Genomic DNA, 17,617 nt, shown 5'->3' on the forward strand with positions numbered 1-17,617 from the left:
CCCGGGCTGGCTTGTGAAGTGTTAGTGGAGAGAAATTTGCTATACACAAGTACCTTTTTTTTGGTCATTTTATTAAGATGTGTTTGCTTTTGAAGTTTACCATATGTAGTTGTATCTGTTGATTGTAAATTAAATAAATTGTGGGTAAATCTTGATGGGGTTTATTTTTTTTGGCCTGAGTTGTAGACAGAAACATAAATTCAAATTGTTTGTACATAGTTGCAGTTAGAAAGAATTCAAGAAAGGGTGAATCTATAGGGTATAAAATCGGTTTCTGCAGCTTTTGAAAGTGAATCTGGTTACAGTATTTAATACAAAAACCAAGTTTTCCGGGTCGGTCAGTTCAGACCTCAAGAATAGTTGTCAGCACAAACATTTCAATTTAAGAACAATCAAACCAAAAACTTCATTAAAAGAATTAAATATGGTTCAAGAATGTGAACAAGATGTTTGTTAATGTATCTGATTTGGTTTAATTTATATATAAAATACCTCAAAAAATAAATAATATCCATAACTCACAATAGTGACCAAAGTTGGTTGTTCACAGTTCCTACAATGACAAAACTGAATTCAATCTCACACAAGTACAACAAGATCGATCTTGTGCAAATGCCGAATTAACCACCTAGAAACCATTAAGACTTCCACGTGTTGTAGAAACAACGGTTAATTCCTTCAAATCTAATGACAGAATAGCTTGATCACAGAATCAGCTCCTGCAGTAAACAACCATGGCTGCCTCGGGTGGAACTTGCAGTCCAGCACACCTATAAATCACATAAACAACCCATCAGCTTGAAGATATACTTAAATGCAAACTATGCATACTTAATAAACGCCCCTCTACGCACACATATAGGGGGGGTTCAGCAGAAAACCATAAAGTTACCTATCGTACGAGATCATATACATAGAGTCAAGTTATATATATGTAACTTTAAGCGACATTTTTTTAAAAACCAACCTCTTCCGTTTACACTCTTATGACCATGAAGAATCTCCAAAGGAACAATAAGCGGGTTCTGGTTCAAATCTGAATACACCAACCCATGGAAAACATAGGCGGTGCAATCATCCGAAGACGATGCAAACAACGGGTAGGTGCGATGAAACGCCACATTCGTTATATCCTTAGGATGAGATCTGCATCAACACAGGACAACCCAAAAAACGCCACGTCAGCACACACGTGATAACTTTTAGGCGATAAAAACCAAAAAAGCATTTACACACTTGAGAATCTTGTATGGTTTTGATGAAAGATCCATGTCAAACCAACATAACTTTCCATCCTTACTCCCCACAATAACGTTGTCACCTGCATTAAACCACAACACAAACCATTATTGTTTTATTTGTTTTAACTTTTAACTGTTTTAATGTTTGACAGCTAGAATAATAAACCGAGAAAGGGGATGCGAACATACCAACGGGATGAATGGAAATAGATGAGATTTCACGAACTCCAGCATCGAGCTTTTTGATGAACTTTTTCTTCAGAAGATCATAAACACGAACTGTCTTTTTCGTAGAAACGAAAAAGATGGATCGTGTAGGATGAAACGTTGAAGAAACGGGTAGACTGTGCAACTTGAACGGTAATCTTTGGGTAAGCTTCTTCGACAGCAAGCGTATTAATACCGCTTTTGATTCACGTAAGCAAGCAAGTCAAGATAAAACAATGAAGATATTTTTCAAATTATGTGTATTTGTATATCGAGGGATCATGAGAAGACACTTTCTTCGCTAAAAAGAAAAAAGAACCTAAAAAGCTCCATACTGCATATACAATATATCATACTACATATATGATATATACGGTATAAAATACTATATATGTGCATTATACTGCAGAATATCTACTATACTACATATTTGTAGTACTGATATTATATATATTGCATATATGTGGTATAAAGTTTTTCGGTTCTCAGAAAGAATTGAGTTTTTTCATGTTCCTATCCTATGTGTGTGTGTCTGTATTTAAAGTAAAGATTGAAAAGGATATCTGCAGGCATGACAGTTGACAAATAGTCCCTTTTCGATGCCATTCCACTGAAGACACGGTCTATAATAACACAAAAACATGTGAATATGTTACAAACAAATTTACGGTATTGAGTCGTTTGCTTCTTAAAAAACAAAGTGATAAATAATGTAAAAGCGTACCTTAAAGTGTTTGATCCTAATTCCCTCATATTTATCACATTGAGACCAGCTTACACTTGACCCTGCACTCTCTAAAAACAATTAAAAGAACTAAAGTCAATAAAAGTCAAATCTAAAAAAAGAAAAAACCCAAAAAAGCAGCGAAAAACACTGACCAGAATCATCTGGGGCGGATGGAGTTTCAACACGCAAAAGATCTACAATAGTCTTATTTTCAACTTTCTCGAGCCCAGTGTTCAGAACAAAAACATCTTGTCCCCTTCAAATTTGTAAAATCATACAATTGTTAAGTTTAAAACAAATTACAACAATAAAATGTTATAAAAGGTGAGTTAATAATCTTACATGGAAACTGCCAAAATAGGAAGCTCTGGTAAAGGATTCCATGCAACGTGCTGCACAGGTTCACCAAGTTCCCAAATTTTGACACATCTACCAGTTTCAACCTCCCAGATACGTACGGTTCCATCATGTGAGCCTACGTTGATCAACAAAAAGGTTAAGAAAAGAAAAAAGAAAATTTCAGCTTAATATAATGTTTACCAGAAGCGATATGTTGTCCAGATGGGTCTGTACAAATTGATACAACTGGACCCGTATGGCCTTTATATTCAAGATAACACGTTGTCGGGTATGGTTTAAGATCCTTGCGACTTGGAAGCTTTGGTTTTAAAGACTCGGGGTCGATATTGATCTAAAATACCAATAAAGATTAATATTAAAGATATTGTAACATCATGCAGTTGTATGAAACTACTTGCAGAAAATAAAAACTAGATCATGTAGAATTGTAGATAACCAAACAAACATGAACAAATAATTTAAACAAACGAACATGAACACATGTCATGTTCATCATTTAAGTTCGTGAACGTTAGTTTACATTCGCTTACTTCATTTGTGTTTGTTCAATTAGGTTCGTTTATATTCATTTAGTAAATCGAGACACATGATAACCATAGGAGATAATCTTTATATCATATGTTTTTATGCAGAACTGGATTAAAAAATTATGTATAATAACTCAATGAAACTAGAGTGTTTGTGCTCGTTTGTTTATGTTTGTGAATAGTTCATCTGGATACTATTGAACAAACACAAATTTCAACAAACGAAAATGAACAAAAAAATTTGTCCATCTACTGTTCAGTCATTTGTAAGGCTAAAGTTAAACGAACACGAACACGTTAGTTTTCTTAATGAAAGAACAAGAACAAAAAAAAATCTGTTCATTTAAGTGTCCGTTCTACTGTCAGGCTAAAGTTTAACAAACAAACACAAACAAGCCCCGGCCGTGTTTGTTCGGTTCGTTTACAAGGCTAAGTACATGTGCAGTAGTGCAACGCTTACACGCTTCTTTCTGGCCCTAGGGCACAAGTATAAATCGAGGCATCGATCAAAAGTTTCACGAACACTCTTTTCATAAGCTGGAACACTTCTCAAAGATGTGAACCTAGAAACAAATATAGATGTTATTAAGAATTTTATATTAAAGCTGAAGCAAAATAAAATAAGAGAAAATCAAAGTCACTAGATTACCGCTTTGGGATGAACTTAGGTCGGTCCTCCTCAAACATAAGCTGATAAGCATTAATCTCTTCTTGTGTTGGAATGTATTCCAAAGAAGGGTTATAAGATTCTTCATGCCCTGCAAGTAAACAGTTTTATTGTTGATATTTTGGTTACCAAAAAATGGTACAAGTTTAAAATAAGCAAGTTAAACCTGGTAGTTTAGCTTTGGGTGCAGGTATATATGATAATCCATGCCCTGATTGTTCAGTTTCGTCGCCCCATAAGTTATAAAAATGGGGTTGCTCTTTTGGCTTGTCAAACTTTATCAGCCCCTTTCTAATTGCCCTAATATACTTAACAACCTGATGAAAAACAAGCACAAGATTAAAACTTTATCTTAGTATCACACTTATTACTCATACAAAGAACAAAAACCTGAAAGTGTCTACCTTTTTGGCCTCCCATTTTGAAGGAATAAACCGCCTTTTTGGTTCTGGTGCGTTTGAAAGTGGATGCTTAGCACCATCCCAGTCAAACCAATCAACATAAGGCTGCAAAGATAGCAATAAGTTATAGCATAAAAAAGATGATAGTTACAAACAGAAAACGTATAGATACTTTTTTACACAAGCATAACCAAAAAAAACACTAACCACGTGTGGATTAAAATCAGCATGAGGTGCTTTTCCTTTCAACATTCTACGAATCATCTTAGCTTCTTCTTTAGTAAGTTCCACTTCCTCATCTTCAATGTCATCTCTGATCTTACGCCTGAAAATTAAAAAAAAAAACGTCAACCGAGAACCAACAACGCAATTAATTTTAACATGATATATCTAATATCTCAGCAACCAAAGTTATTTACACATCCGATATCAGTTCTCAGTTGGCCATAACTTTGCTATTTCATACTGCTATTATATGTTTAGCCTATAAACTTTCTAAGTTAAAATAGAACCTTTTATAGTGTCAAGTCAAACAAGTTTAGCTAGTAAAAAAGTGAAAACAATTGTACAACTCACCAACTATTTGCATCGTCAGTTCTGGCGAGAAAGGAATCCAGTTTATCCAACTTGTCCTTCTTCTTGATTTTCTTTCCAGTAACATCATATCCAATATGTTCCTCATCATCGTACCACTCTAAAGGCACATCTCCAATGGTGTTACGAGGACCAACCTATAGCAAAAGGTATATCAACTATAACCAATTAACCATATAAGCCATAACAAATTACTTTACATAGGCCTAACAATATACAAGCTGAAAGTGAAAAGTATTATTATAACTATAACAGACCTCGTCTTCTGATGAATCGCTCTCGTCTACCACTTGGCGAGAATCCTCACTTGCACTTTCATCATCTCCTTGATCATGATTATCACTCAGTCCATCTTCATTGACAGAGTTCTGTTCATCCTGGCATTATAACAATATACCTATGCATCAAATATATCCTGACCCAAACCTTCTTATTTAGGTCGGTTTCATTCTCAAAACAGAGCCGATACTCATTTTGTTACTTAATGCTTGAAGTACCCTTAGACAAAATTGAGAGAAAATAATAATCTTCCAAAAGCCTATGAATGTAAACTAGAGGTTAATTATTATTATTATTATTATTATCTGGTAAAGAGGTAGTAAGTATATTGGCATGTACCGCATCATCATCTGATTCCAATTCTGAATCAGAACTTTTTGTACCCTAATAATAATAATAATAATTCAGTTAGTTAATAAGAAACAAAATTAGAAAGAAAGAAAGAAAGTGGCGTACCTCATCATCACCATCCGGACTGAGTATTCTACTATCATCAGGTCAGGAGGATCAAACAAAATGAGTCAGAGGCCACTGGTAAAGAGAATGTACCAATTTCACATGAAAACGATGTAAAATAAAATAGACATGAAAACGATTTCACATAAACTAAAAACTTTATAAATAATAAGACATTCAAGTAGCTGTAAGATGCATAACTAATTGATTACCCTATTGATATAGCAAGTTTACAAACTAACAAATCTCATGAATCAGCTTGTTTGTTGTGCATCAAAAGAAATACAGATCGTTCAAAATATATCAAATAGAATGTCATGCCATCATTTAACATCAATGTGCCATGCCGGCCCCATATTTACAAAATGTAAATTAAACTTGATCCGTAATTGAGAGAAGATGGACATAGTTTCTTGGCTACATATTGTTTGGTGTTGGTTACTAAAAGAGTAGTTTTTGTTGTCCCATTTAGTTGTCCTAATAGTGATGGCCCGTGACTTCCAAAATATACAGCCCTTGTACACGGCTTTTGTTTTTCTGCCATCGACTTCCAGATTTGTAGAGAAAGATCTTCCTCCAAAGCAAACTGATAAAAACTAAAGAAGACATTTAGTTTCATTCATTCAATAAGAAATGCTAAACCAACATCAAGTACATCCTAAAAATGGACCAAAAACATATTACAAGTAAAATATGTAAAGTTGCTTGTATTTTTTAATGTCCCATAACTATATTTAATTTTGAATAACTCTTATGATGTGAGGTTAAATAATTAGCCACTAAAAGGTTATGTTTTATCTCAAATGGCTAGAACGGTTTTTTATCTCAACAAAATAATAAAAAGAAAAAAAGAAATATTAGTTTTGTTAAAAAAATAAAGCGCTAAACCGACATTAAGTGCATGCTCGAAACTGTCCCAAAACCTTAATACAAATTTATGTAAAGCTAACCTTTTTAAATATGTCAAAAAATTGTATTTGATTAAAATTGACCCGCTACATCTGCTGAGAAAATATCACATATAGACAATTGGTCACTGTCAAATGCAGTCAAACTCGAGCAGCCATTATAGTGTTAATTTTGGACAATTATTCTATAATGAGTGTTTAACTTCGGATACTTATATTCTATAATGAGTGTGCTACCAACATGGAATCTATTTATGATATTGTTTCTGCTATAAAGAGTTGCCACTGCTAATGTGCTGATATGATACTATTGAGCAGGTCTGAGGTTGGTAATATGGACGGGTCAAAACAAACAAATGTATGAGTTCTTCCCGGTAACAAACAAATTGGGTTACATATGATGTGCTAACAAAAACAATCACATCACCATTGCAAAATGATAATAATAATAATAATAATAATAACAAAAAAAAAAACAAAACAAAACGAAACACCTCACACAAAATTCTAACGGTTCATGCTATAAAACAATCATGTTCTTCGGTAAACATGGTATGTGAACTCACCTAAACAGTAGATTAGTTCAACGGTAGCAATAATTCATTCGTATAAATCCTAAATGACTTAATCAAAAAATTAGATTATTACTTAAATCATATAATTTTTATATTCATGTTTGGCACAATATTATCCATAAAAAAATAAACTTAGGATGCTCAAGATCAACCCCGCCCAAATTAAAAGTCCTTCCTTTCTACAACAATTTATTAAAAATCTAGACTTATCATTGGTTAATCACAACCTATGTGCCCAAAACAGACTCCTTGAACTCCATAAATTTTTGTAAATAATTAGTGAAGCGGTAGCGTGATAGCAAGGGCGTATTAGTAATTTGACATGGTTACCTTAGATCTTGAGGATACAACAAAGGTATGCTTGAAGCATCAATGTCTTCTCATGAACGGGTATGAGCGAAGAAGTAAACATTAACCCACGATTCATTCTTAAAGCACATTTTTATTGAAGCCCTTAATGGAAAAAAGGAATAATGAAAATAAAAATGTCAAAGCTTTCTTCTGCTAATTTTTTTAAAGAACATTCTTCTGCTAATCAAAGGTAATTATGTTGAGTTTCTTACAGTCAAATTAGCAAGATAAATCCCAATAGCATCCGGGTTTTATAGCAACATCAAGTGTAAAAGTGTTTATCTGATGCTTTTGACTTTGGGTCCTCGACACGCTATCTGATGACAATCCCAAATAAGCTTTGACCTCAGTTTACCTTAAAAAGCTCCTTATGATCATCGCTCGTTTCCTACCAAGGTGATAATTATGATAGTATCTAGCATTATGCAATTTATTAATAGCTTACTAACCTATTTGAATCCATGTCTTAACTGGTAACGCGAAGTAGTCAACTTTAGACACCAGTCTACTTAATTATTTATACAAACAGCCCTGAAACTGTAGATCAAAGGGTCAGTATATAAAAAATCAACAAAATAAAGTTACTTACATGCAGATAAAGGCTTGAAGCACAAAATAAAACATGGGATTGGGTCCTGTTGCAGAAGATTTCTATCATATGCAACGTTTGCATCCTGCTCGATGAAAAGCGGGTTTCCTCCGTACTGTAGATGAGCTTTTAAAATATTCGATTTATTCAGTTAGAAACCGAATCGATTTGGTATTCAGTTTTCGATTTGGTTTGAACCATACTTAAATTGGTTCGGTTTTCAGTTTCACCCCAATAAAAGTCCAAAGTGAATAAACTGAATAACCCGCTAATCTGTGAATTTTAAATGCGTTGAACATGTGGGTCGTTGGCACTCGTCTATCACTAACAATTCCCACTTAATCTGATCAAGCATTTTATTGTCCTGGAAAACAACAAATATTATTATAATTAATGTGATATTGATGCTTTAGAAGACATTGTCATATAATCTCATCAGCATTCACCAAATTCATATCAATCATTGCTCAAATAAAAATTTAACAAATCTATAGTATAAACTGAAAAACGAGAAAACTAAAAATCTGTTGTTTCTTGTCATCATTGCTCATTTAGCCGCCGATCTAATCAGAAGCAGGACTTGTAAGTAGAGTAGGACTTACCAAAATATTATCAGAACCCTCGCGCCGCCGCTAGGGTCTGTTAGCAAGCCAACCACCACTTGCTGATCACCTTCAATCCTTCACAGTCTTCGTTGTGGTCGCTGAAGAAAGAAAACGAGCGGATATAGATATATAACAACTGAAACATATTCAAACATGATAACTTACACACTATCAAAATGTTTGAAATACTTGATACACAAAAGTTCAAATACCAAATTTATACTTCATATCACACAACATATATTATACCATCAAACAAATGCCCCCAACTATTATGTGAGAAAACAATTGAGTAAATTGGCTTATATGATTTATGATAATTGGACCAAGTATCATCTAATCAGTCTCATACCCGTAAAAAACTTCAAAACTAATCCAATACTTAGTCCCATAGCCATCCCAGATGTTTCTGGTAATTTTGCCAACCATTATTATTTATGGTAGAAGAACAAGTCTCACGCCTGAATCTAGTTTTCATTCATCTTTAACCCCTTAAGAGCAAGTCATACTATATATGCTCTCATTGATTAACAAACTATTATTTTCTTAGAACGGATTAGCATACTATGACGGGCACAAGTTTTCCACTAAAGGCTTATTATGAATGCATTGGAATGTAAGAATTCGAACTATTGTTAGCCATTGAAACAAATCTAAACACGTTGTGCGACTACAAAACTATAAGTTGTATTGATTGTTGCGTTTAGGCGTTACAAGGTGAAAGGTCATATACTAACCGTATTTAAAATATCTGTCTTCTAACTAACATCAGTTACAAATATAATCTAATAGATCGTGTGAAACCAATAACTGACTAACATGTCACCATTTTTTGTAGAGACATAGAGTTGGCTCTAGTAGATGCATGTGACGTATATCTGGAATCTGGATACTAAAACATTACCCTTTACATGGCACTTCAATAGAAATATTGTGAAAAAAAATACATAGCAGTACAGAAAAGACTAACGGAGCGTAACAAATCACATAACAATCCTTGAAGACGGAGTTTACCGCCATTACCATCAACACCTTTATCACATATAAAGACAGTCTATATAGGAAAACCCGAATCCAAATGTGAATAAAAATTCAGACCGAATGAGAACAGTTGTTTCTTATGAAGAAGCTTCACCACAGGCTGGTTTTTGAAGCAAACAATGACCATGCTTCTTGAGATACAACATAGCAAATAAATTAAAAGTCAAAAAAGCGGCTTGGTCTTTGAGACCCGCCACTGCGAGTTTGCAACAACTTAAAGCCCGAGCTTTGAAAGAAGCTCATTCCATCTTGGAGTTTCTTCATCAAAAATATAGGTCAAAGGAGACACCAAAACTCCACTACCTCCAATCTGCACCATCAAAAAAGGCCAAATATAAAGCAATTTTATAGGAAGTCGGGCCCGCAGACTGCAACGATACAGGTCCCATTCATAGATGAACTACAAGTTTGACCAACTGTTTTCATTTCTCCTTTCATACCATATGAATGGAGCCTAAAATGATAGAAACTTGATCGCACTTGTGGCTCATATACTTATAAATGAGTCGTTCCATGTTATAGTTCACTCTTAAGAGGTGAGCGGGTCAAATCAAATGGCTAAAAGTGAGGTGTAACCAAGCCAAGCTGCCCATGAGGTGTGAGTACTCGAGATCGGCTAGCTAAAATCTTAAACCGACCGAGCTTAAACAAGCTCTAGCCTGAGCTTGAGCCTATTATTTATATAACATTTATTTAATATATTTATATTATAATTAAATTTATATACAGATTTATGACAAAATTAACTAAATAATAAATATTATGCTACATGCAAAAGTTATGATTAAAATAATTAAAAAGAATTAATGTATATAGAATGATTATATAAATAATAAACGAGCTCGAGCTTGAAAAACTACTTACAAGCCAGGCTCAAGTAATAGAAATAGAGCTTGACACGAGCCGAGCTCGAACTAATGGAGCCAGGGTTTGGCTTGCTTCACCCCTAAAGGCACCCAAAGTATAGTTTAATGATTATAGCCTCCAGTAAAGTAATAATGTTGTAATATAATAATGTTAGTAGTCATTCTTAACACATTTAACTGTTTTTAATATATATCTAAATGATGATTGATGACAAACAAATTTGGGAGTCAACCCAACTCAACCCGGCAATACCTTTTGACCCGTTACCCTACCCGCCTGACCCACCCATCTTGCCACAATATAAATGCGCCCTCTCCTTCTTCAACAAGAAAATACTAGCATATAAAATTATAAATGATTATTATTAATTATATCACACAAGTCAAGATTCAGATCCCGTACCGCTCTGAGCTGCTGAACAGATTTGTACAACTTCTTTTTGGGTACACAAATTACTATAGCATAATAATCCGGTGTTGCCACACCGTTAACTTTACGGAAGACTGGACTTATAGTTGGTCCCTGCACATATTTAAACAGCACATTTAATTTGCAGGTTTAGTAGTTATTTGAAACATGTGCAGAAAAAATATCACCTGAAGACCAGACAAAGACGGTTGACTAAGAATTCTCTCGGCTACTTCCTCTGTACTGCTTCCTCTCATGTTGGCAACTACCTGAGACGCATTATTTGTTGAAAATTACTATATTAGACATAAAACTCAAAAGTCACCTAGTTTCTTGGAATGGAAAAAAGGAATTCACTTAATAGTTTTAAAATTTCTTCAGTGTTCTACTAAAGTCACTCATTTTTTGTTAACTATAAAAATCACTCACGTTGTTGTGAAATATTTTATAAATGTTAAGAAAAGATTGAAATTAAGTGACACGCATCGACCATATATGAAACTTGGTTACTATTTAGCAATTTTTTTTTCAAATTAACCTGAAGCAGGGGTAATTGTGATGACAAAAAAAACACTAAATAAAAACAAAGTTTTAGAACTGTTTCATTAAAGAAAAATCGCTAAATAGTAACTAAGTTTTATGTAATGTTCCATTTTAGTCAGTAAATTTTAAGAAAATTTAACATTAATAAAACAAATTTATAATAATGAAAGTTAAATATATTGTTAGAGGAAAGTGAGCTATTTCAATGAAACTTGGATATTATTTCATGATTATAGATTTCAACCCCATATATAAACAATGGATAATTTCATATATCCCTCACAACTTGGTATAGTATCATATTTACCCAAGCGAAAACCATAATTTCAAACTTGCATCAAGATATCAGAATTTAACATTAATAAAACAAATTTACAATAATGAAAGTTAAATATATTGTTAGAGAAAAGTGAGCTATTTCAATGAAACTTGGATATTATTTCATGATTATAGATTACAACCACATATATAAACAAGGGATAATTTCATATATCCCTCACAACTTGGTATAATATGATATTTACCCAAGCGAAAACCATAATTTCAAACTTGCATCAAGATATCAGAATTTAAAGTGTAAGGAGAAAGATAAGTGTATAATGGTTATATTTTAAATATTTTAAATGCGCATATTCGATATTGATTTTTTTTAATTGTCCCAATAAAAAAGTATCGGCTTACTGTAAATTGATCAATAGCCTTCAAATGCGCCTCAAATCTTTCAAGAATTTCGTGGGTGATGTCCAATAAACCTTTTCGCTGGATTAAGGACTTCTTGCTAGCAACCATGACACCTGAAAAATATTTATAGTCAGCAAATTGAAAAACTAAGAAATGCTTGCCAGGCTGTACATATAAACTTCACCTGACTTTCTAGCAGTACTCCACCTTCGATTTCTTTGAGATTGTTTTCTTTCAATGTGGTCCCGCTACTTACAAGATCCACAATAGCATCGGCTATTCCCATCTAAAGAAACAAGTGAAAAAACATAAACATAAACGGAAAATGGTTCATTTGCTACCAGAAACATCATATATGAAAACATAAGTATTAATTTGCATAGAAATCTATACATATAAAATAGTAACAATTAGAGGTTGAACCGTTTTAGTTGTCACTCATGTCAGGTTAGCGGTTGAACCATTTAACCCGAACACAACCTGTATATTTATTCATGTAAAAAATTCAACCCTAACCTGGATACACCTTATATTCATGTATTAGGGGTGTAATTGCTAACATGACACAAACCTAACATGAAATTCAGGGGGTTTGTGTTTAATTTAAACAAGTTCGGGTCAGTTCAAGTCAAACCCACGAACACATTTGGCTGAACAGGTCGTGTTTGTGTCAACCTAATAGGTTCGCGAGTTGACCCATTTTACCAATTTATTTATCAAATTCTTTCAGAATGTGATTTTTAGGACTTTAATCTATTGGTATTTTTATGCTAAATTTAAAACTTTATAATTATATGGCATAGTTTAAACATAATTGCTTCAAAAAAATAAAAATATATGTTAAAACTAGAATTTAAAAGTATTAACATGTAAGAAAATCGGGTCAAACGGGTCGTGTGTCAACCCGCAAATACATGTGTCTTCTTCGGTTCATGTGGGTTACATGATTTTCAGGTTAGAGTGGTGTTCGGGTTTGCGTAAAATTTAGGGTTCAATCCACCAACCTGCAGCACATTTAACAGGCAGCCCTACGTGGCTACATGTAAGCCAAACACAGCTATATTCATGTAACCCGAACACAGCCCATTTAACCATTTATCTAAACAAGTCAATCAGGTTGTGGATGGTTGTAATAAATGGGTCATAGAAGGTGAATTGTTTAAAAAATGAACTAAACTACTAACGATTGGAATAATTTCTGACTGAGGAAAGAAAGACTCACAGCAGGAGCTGCCTCCAGTGCTCCATCAGCAGTTGAAAAGGTTACATGCTCAATGCCATTTTCTTTCAAAAATTTGGGACTCAGCTGCAGAAAGAGAAAAGCGATACAAAGACCAAAGTCAACTTTCAACTTGGTCAAATACTAAAAATGAAAACTGTGACAGAAATGAACTGATTACATAAGTGAAACCAGTGGCAACTCTTAGAGGCTTCTCAGCACTCCACTGAGGCATTTGTGCTAGCTCCTTTACTGAATTAATGCTCTCAAAAATCCCATATTTTGGAATCTAAAGAGTAGAGAAAAAATGTAACATGTGTAGTTTTGATGCTATAAAAATATAGTTAATGTTCTTAAATCAGTTGTTAAAGAGAAGACCGACTTACAGCAAGAGATAAACGACAATCTCCATATGCGAGTGCATCATGGACAATAATTAGATCTTCATTTCCCTAGAGAAAAAATCAGCAAACATAATTATAATCAATGCTCAAAAACAAGCACTCAATACAATGACAATATGAAGTGACATCCAGATAGCAAACTTGAATACAATGGATATTAACAAATCAATGTCTAAATTCAAATTAAGAAAAACACCATACAATATCAACGAGATTCAAATTCGAATAAGGTATGATATCTGAGAAAAAAAATGTGAGCAATATTTTAGATCCAAATCAAGCAATTATTTTTCACTATAATAGCATAATTTGATATATATTTATGTGTGAATGCTACCATATAGCATGTTTTTGTATTTTATATTATACTATACACACACACTATGTTTAGCAATTTTGAATATGAAGCTAGAGATACGGATATGAATATATTTGTATTCGAGTTGAACTAACCAATAACCATTGATCGAATTTAATTGAAATGCACATATATTGACTTCATATCTGAGTAATCCCATGGAGACGTAAGATTAAAGTTAAGGACTTTTAGAGAATGTCGTTTTTGTATCTTAGTTTAGCGTTAGGCTCTTCTACATTTTAGGCAGATTTTGCTTGTATCTGTTCTTTTGTTGGTATGTCTATTTGGATTCTATGATTTCATATGTGCTGGTATTTGATTGTGACACTTTATCACTATAAGTTTTGCTATTGGTACGTGCGTGTTTATATATTACATGCTTTGGAGCCGAGGGTCTCTTTGGAAGCAGCCTCTCTATCCTCATGGATAGAAGTAAGGTCTGCCTACATCACACCCTCCCCATCACACCCTCCCCAGACCCTACCAATAGCTTTTGCTATTTGTGGGATTTACTGGGTACGTTTGTTGTTGTTTATCTGAGTAATCCCAGTTAAGCATGAATTTGAACTTGGTTCTATTAAATCCTGACATATGCCTATTATCAAATTAGAAACTCGTAAGTCATCAAAGCTTTTGGTTAACATTTAGAGGCCTGCTTTTAATACTGTAATACATATCTTCAGCCTGACAAATTACGTTGCATAAAACTTGCATCCCCTTGTAATACCATGATTCCATAACAAATACTGATTCTTCAGATTGTCAATTATGTCATGTCAAACTGTGCAAACTATTGAAAAAAACTATTTTTTTACATTATTTTCACTCTGGCACCACATACCAAAGTTTATTAAATTCTTCAAAAAGTGTCTGATCACCAAAACACACCTTCATGAACCAGAGAATGCATACAGTAACTTAATGGTAGCATAATTGATCATCATGAATAAGTTCATGACCAATGAAACAAGATCTATCAGTTCAGTTTGAAACTTGTACATGTTGTCATTGTAAAATCTTCTCAAAACTATGGATATCAGTTTAATTTTAAACTACCTATATATGTTAAAAATTTTAACATTCAGAAGCATATTTAGTGCTTGTAACTCCAATGCAAATTCTAATAGTCAAATGATGAAATGAGCAAATGGCTAAAAGTTTAAAAGGTAATTCATTTAAGAATGTTACTCAAGTAGCTAAACTGCCAAAACGTCATACATGCAAAACAAAATGTGTCACACATAACATATACTAAATAGGAAAACAACACATAAACACAGTTAGAGGCCATGTCAACTAGAAACAAGAATAATTATCGATTAGGACAATATACAGCATATTGTTCCTTACATTGTGTTACCTGTCCATATTCGCTAAACGTGTCAAGACCAACAATACCAAGGTCTAGATCCCCTGAAACCAGTTTCCGTACAATGTCTTTAGGTCGCTGAAACCAGACTTCTAAGTTTGCAATCTGCAAATAAATATTGTAAATATATCATTTTCAACCATGTAAGCTTTTGCCATAAGTTTACTACTTCATCACATCAAGTACAGCATGCTTATGCATCTAATCACAATGTTTCCTTTAAGATAACATACTATTCCCAACTTTAATTCACAATATAGTCAGGTCATTGATTTATGATACCAAACCTGCTACATAAAGCATGATTGATTTTGATGACATGGTCAAACTTGAAACAATAGTTTATTTGCCCAATTTGACAAAGGCAGACCTAATTTGGAAGTATTTGCCAAACCTGAAACATTACTTCATTTATCGTGCTGGTTACAAATCCCTATCAATTATTAGTTAAAAGTGTAACAAATTCACCAATTCGTCTATTTTAGCGTTCACATAGAGTAAAACCAATGCCCTCAGTTAACTATAACATTTTACAGTTATCCACTTTTTCACCTAATATTCCTGCATATCATCAATTGATTCTAACTTTATCGTCAAACTTGCAACAATAGCTTATTTGTCCTATTTAACAAAAGGCAAAACTGATTTGGAATTATTCGGCTGAATAGCAGAATGTGAAGTGTAACAACAAATTGATCCATTCGGCTATGTACATGAAGCAAATTATGAAACAAGTTAAACCTAACCTGAGGAATATCCGCAACGTATTGCCGTGGATTCGTTTGCCTCACCGATAATTGACAATCCTTACAAAACAAAATTCATTTAAATGCAGTTAATATATAAAATCAAAATAATAATAATAATAATCAGAAACTAAGAAGCTAGAATATAACAGAATAGAAACGAATACCTTGAGAAGATCGAGAGTATCAGAAGCCATTCGACCTTTACTCGGCAAGCCAAGCCTAATCTCACTCCTCTCTGTAGATTTACTCGCTGCATTCTCCTTCACAACCTTCACGGAGGAGGAGCTACACGACACGCTCAATTTCAATTTCAATTTCAATTTCACGGACGGAAGCGGTTGGTTGAAACCGCCGGCGACGACGGGGCATTGGTGGAGGAATGTCTGCATCAATGACATGTGTGCGGCTGTCGGCGACTGTTAGGAAGACGTTCAACGCCGCCGGTGGATCCCTCAGGTGGTTGTTTTTGAATGCTGTGTTGAATTGAATGATGTGACAAATGTTGATGGTGACGAGGCTCCGTTAAGTTTATTTGTAGTCAGATAGACAGAGACCGTTGGTCAACGTTTACGGATTTCGCCTTTCGGATCTGCAAAAGTTGATTCGCATATTAAGTTAAAATTTTTCCATTAATACAACGTTTGTAATAATGACTTTTGGTTAAAGTATTTATTTCTTTTCACTTTTATAACTTTCTATTATAGTGTGGGTATCTTTTTAAGTATATTTAATTTTCTTTTTGCTATTTTTCTATTTTTAGCTGTGAAATTTATAAATAAAGCAACTTGATACAATATTATGCATAGAGCATTCTTATCCTATCTTTCAAAATTACGTGAGGGGGAGCTGATAAATTATAGGATGGGTTGTGAGTGGTTTTGAGTATAAATCATAAGGTTATGATTGTAAATTACAGGTGGTCAGGCCAACCATTTTTGAGACATAAAGCAAAGAATAAATCGGGGCCCTTACCGAGAATTAGAGAGATGAAATTACGTATTTTATAAATTTTTTATTTTTATAATTTATATTGTTGTGTTTCATATATGAAATTACAAATTTTTAAGTTTCTGTTTTGAGAAATGAGTTTGATACAAATCATAAAACAAGAACCTTTCTTTTACTTTTTTTAACAACAATTGAAAATTTTATACATATTAAAGGAAGAAAATAGAAACAAAAATGGGAAAAAAATAAATAAAACAACTAAAAAGAAGAAAGGCAGTCCTATACACTCAAAACTGGATAGGAATGTTAGTTAATATACCTAGGGAATAAAATAGGAAAAAAATAGAAAAAAATAAAAAGACTAAAATAAAAGAATAAAATGAAAAGCAGTCCTAGAGACTCGAACCTGGGTAGGAATGTTGGTTAAAAATTAAAAGTAGATGACTATTAATTAAACCACTCTGTCATCATCATAAATTATTGGATTATGTTTCAATTACATGGTTTTAAGATTGTTTTATTTTTATGCAAATATACAAATAT

General features: G+C 33.4%; 1 protein-coding gene and 1 pseudogene across 2 annotated transcripts; both read right to left on the reverse strand.

Moving 5' to 3' along the window:
- Nucleotides 1-642: 642 nt before the first annotated feature.
- Nucleotides 643-6,003, reverse strand: LOC143558467 (ribosome biogenesis protein BOP1 homolog; annotated as a pseudogene). The gene is made up of 18 exons (XR_013139746.1): nt 5,971-6,003; nt 5,343-5,387; nt 4,982-5,101; nt 4,707-4,861; nt 4,338-4,455; nt 4,134-4,235; nt 3,896-4,046; nt 3,712-3,820; nt 3,523-3,625; nt 2,716-2,866; nt 2,518-2,650; nt 2,328-2,431; nt 2,173-2,243; nt 2,012-2,071; nt 1,431-1,658; nt 1,237-1,321; nt 968-1,146; nt 643-770 (listed from the first exon to the last, which is right to left on the reverse strand). The product of XR_013139746.1 is annotated as a ribosome biogenesis protein BOP1 homolog (transcript).
- Nucleotides 6,004-9,666: 3,663 nt separating this feature from the next.
- LOC143558456 (ATP phosphoribosyltransferase 1, chloroplastic-like) lies at nt 9,667-16,524 on the reverse strand. The gene is made up of 11 exons (XM_077047292.1): nt 16,291-16,524; nt 16,124-16,183; nt 15,369-15,482; nt 13,633-13,698; nt 13,428-13,535; nt 13,250-13,333; nt 12,213-12,313; nt 12,028-12,142; nt 10,992-11,072; nt 10,798-10,917; nt 9,667-9,838 (listed from the first exon to the last, which is right to left on the reverse strand). Exons 1-11 carry the CDS (start codon nt 16,522-16,524, stop codon nt 9,743-9,745), a joined length of 1,179 nt encoding a protein of 392 aa, XP_076903407.1. The 3' UTR covers nt 9,667-9,742.
- Nucleotides 16,525-17,617: the final 1,093 nt, after the last annotated feature.

The sequence above is a fragment of the Bidens hawaiensis genome, unplaced genomic scaffold (genome assembly GCF_021521415.1).
Source record: "Bidens hawaiensis isolate Kalapana, Puna unplaced genomic scaffold, B.hawaiensis_p1.1 tig00019476_1, whole genome shotgun sequence".
Classification (NCBI taxonomy): domain Eukaryota; kingdom Viridiplantae; phylum Streptophyta; class Magnoliopsida; order Asterales; family Asteraceae; genus Bidens; species Bidens hawaiensis.

Excerpts from the sequence above, each read along its gene's own strand:
- LOC143558456 (XM_077047292.1), bottom strand. The coding sequence starts at position 16,524 with ATGTCATTGATGCAGACATTCCTCCACCAATGCCCCGTCGTCGCCGGC. Across the intron at positions 12,143-12,212 it reads GGAGTACTGCTAGAAAGTCA|AGGTGTCATGGTTGCTAGCA; the intron begins GGTGAAGTTTAT and ends TAAATATTTTTC. Across the intron at positions 10,918-10,991 it reads CGTCTTTGTCTGGTCTTCAG|GGACCAACTATAAGTCCAGT; the intron begins GTGATATTTTTT and ends AAATATGTGCAG.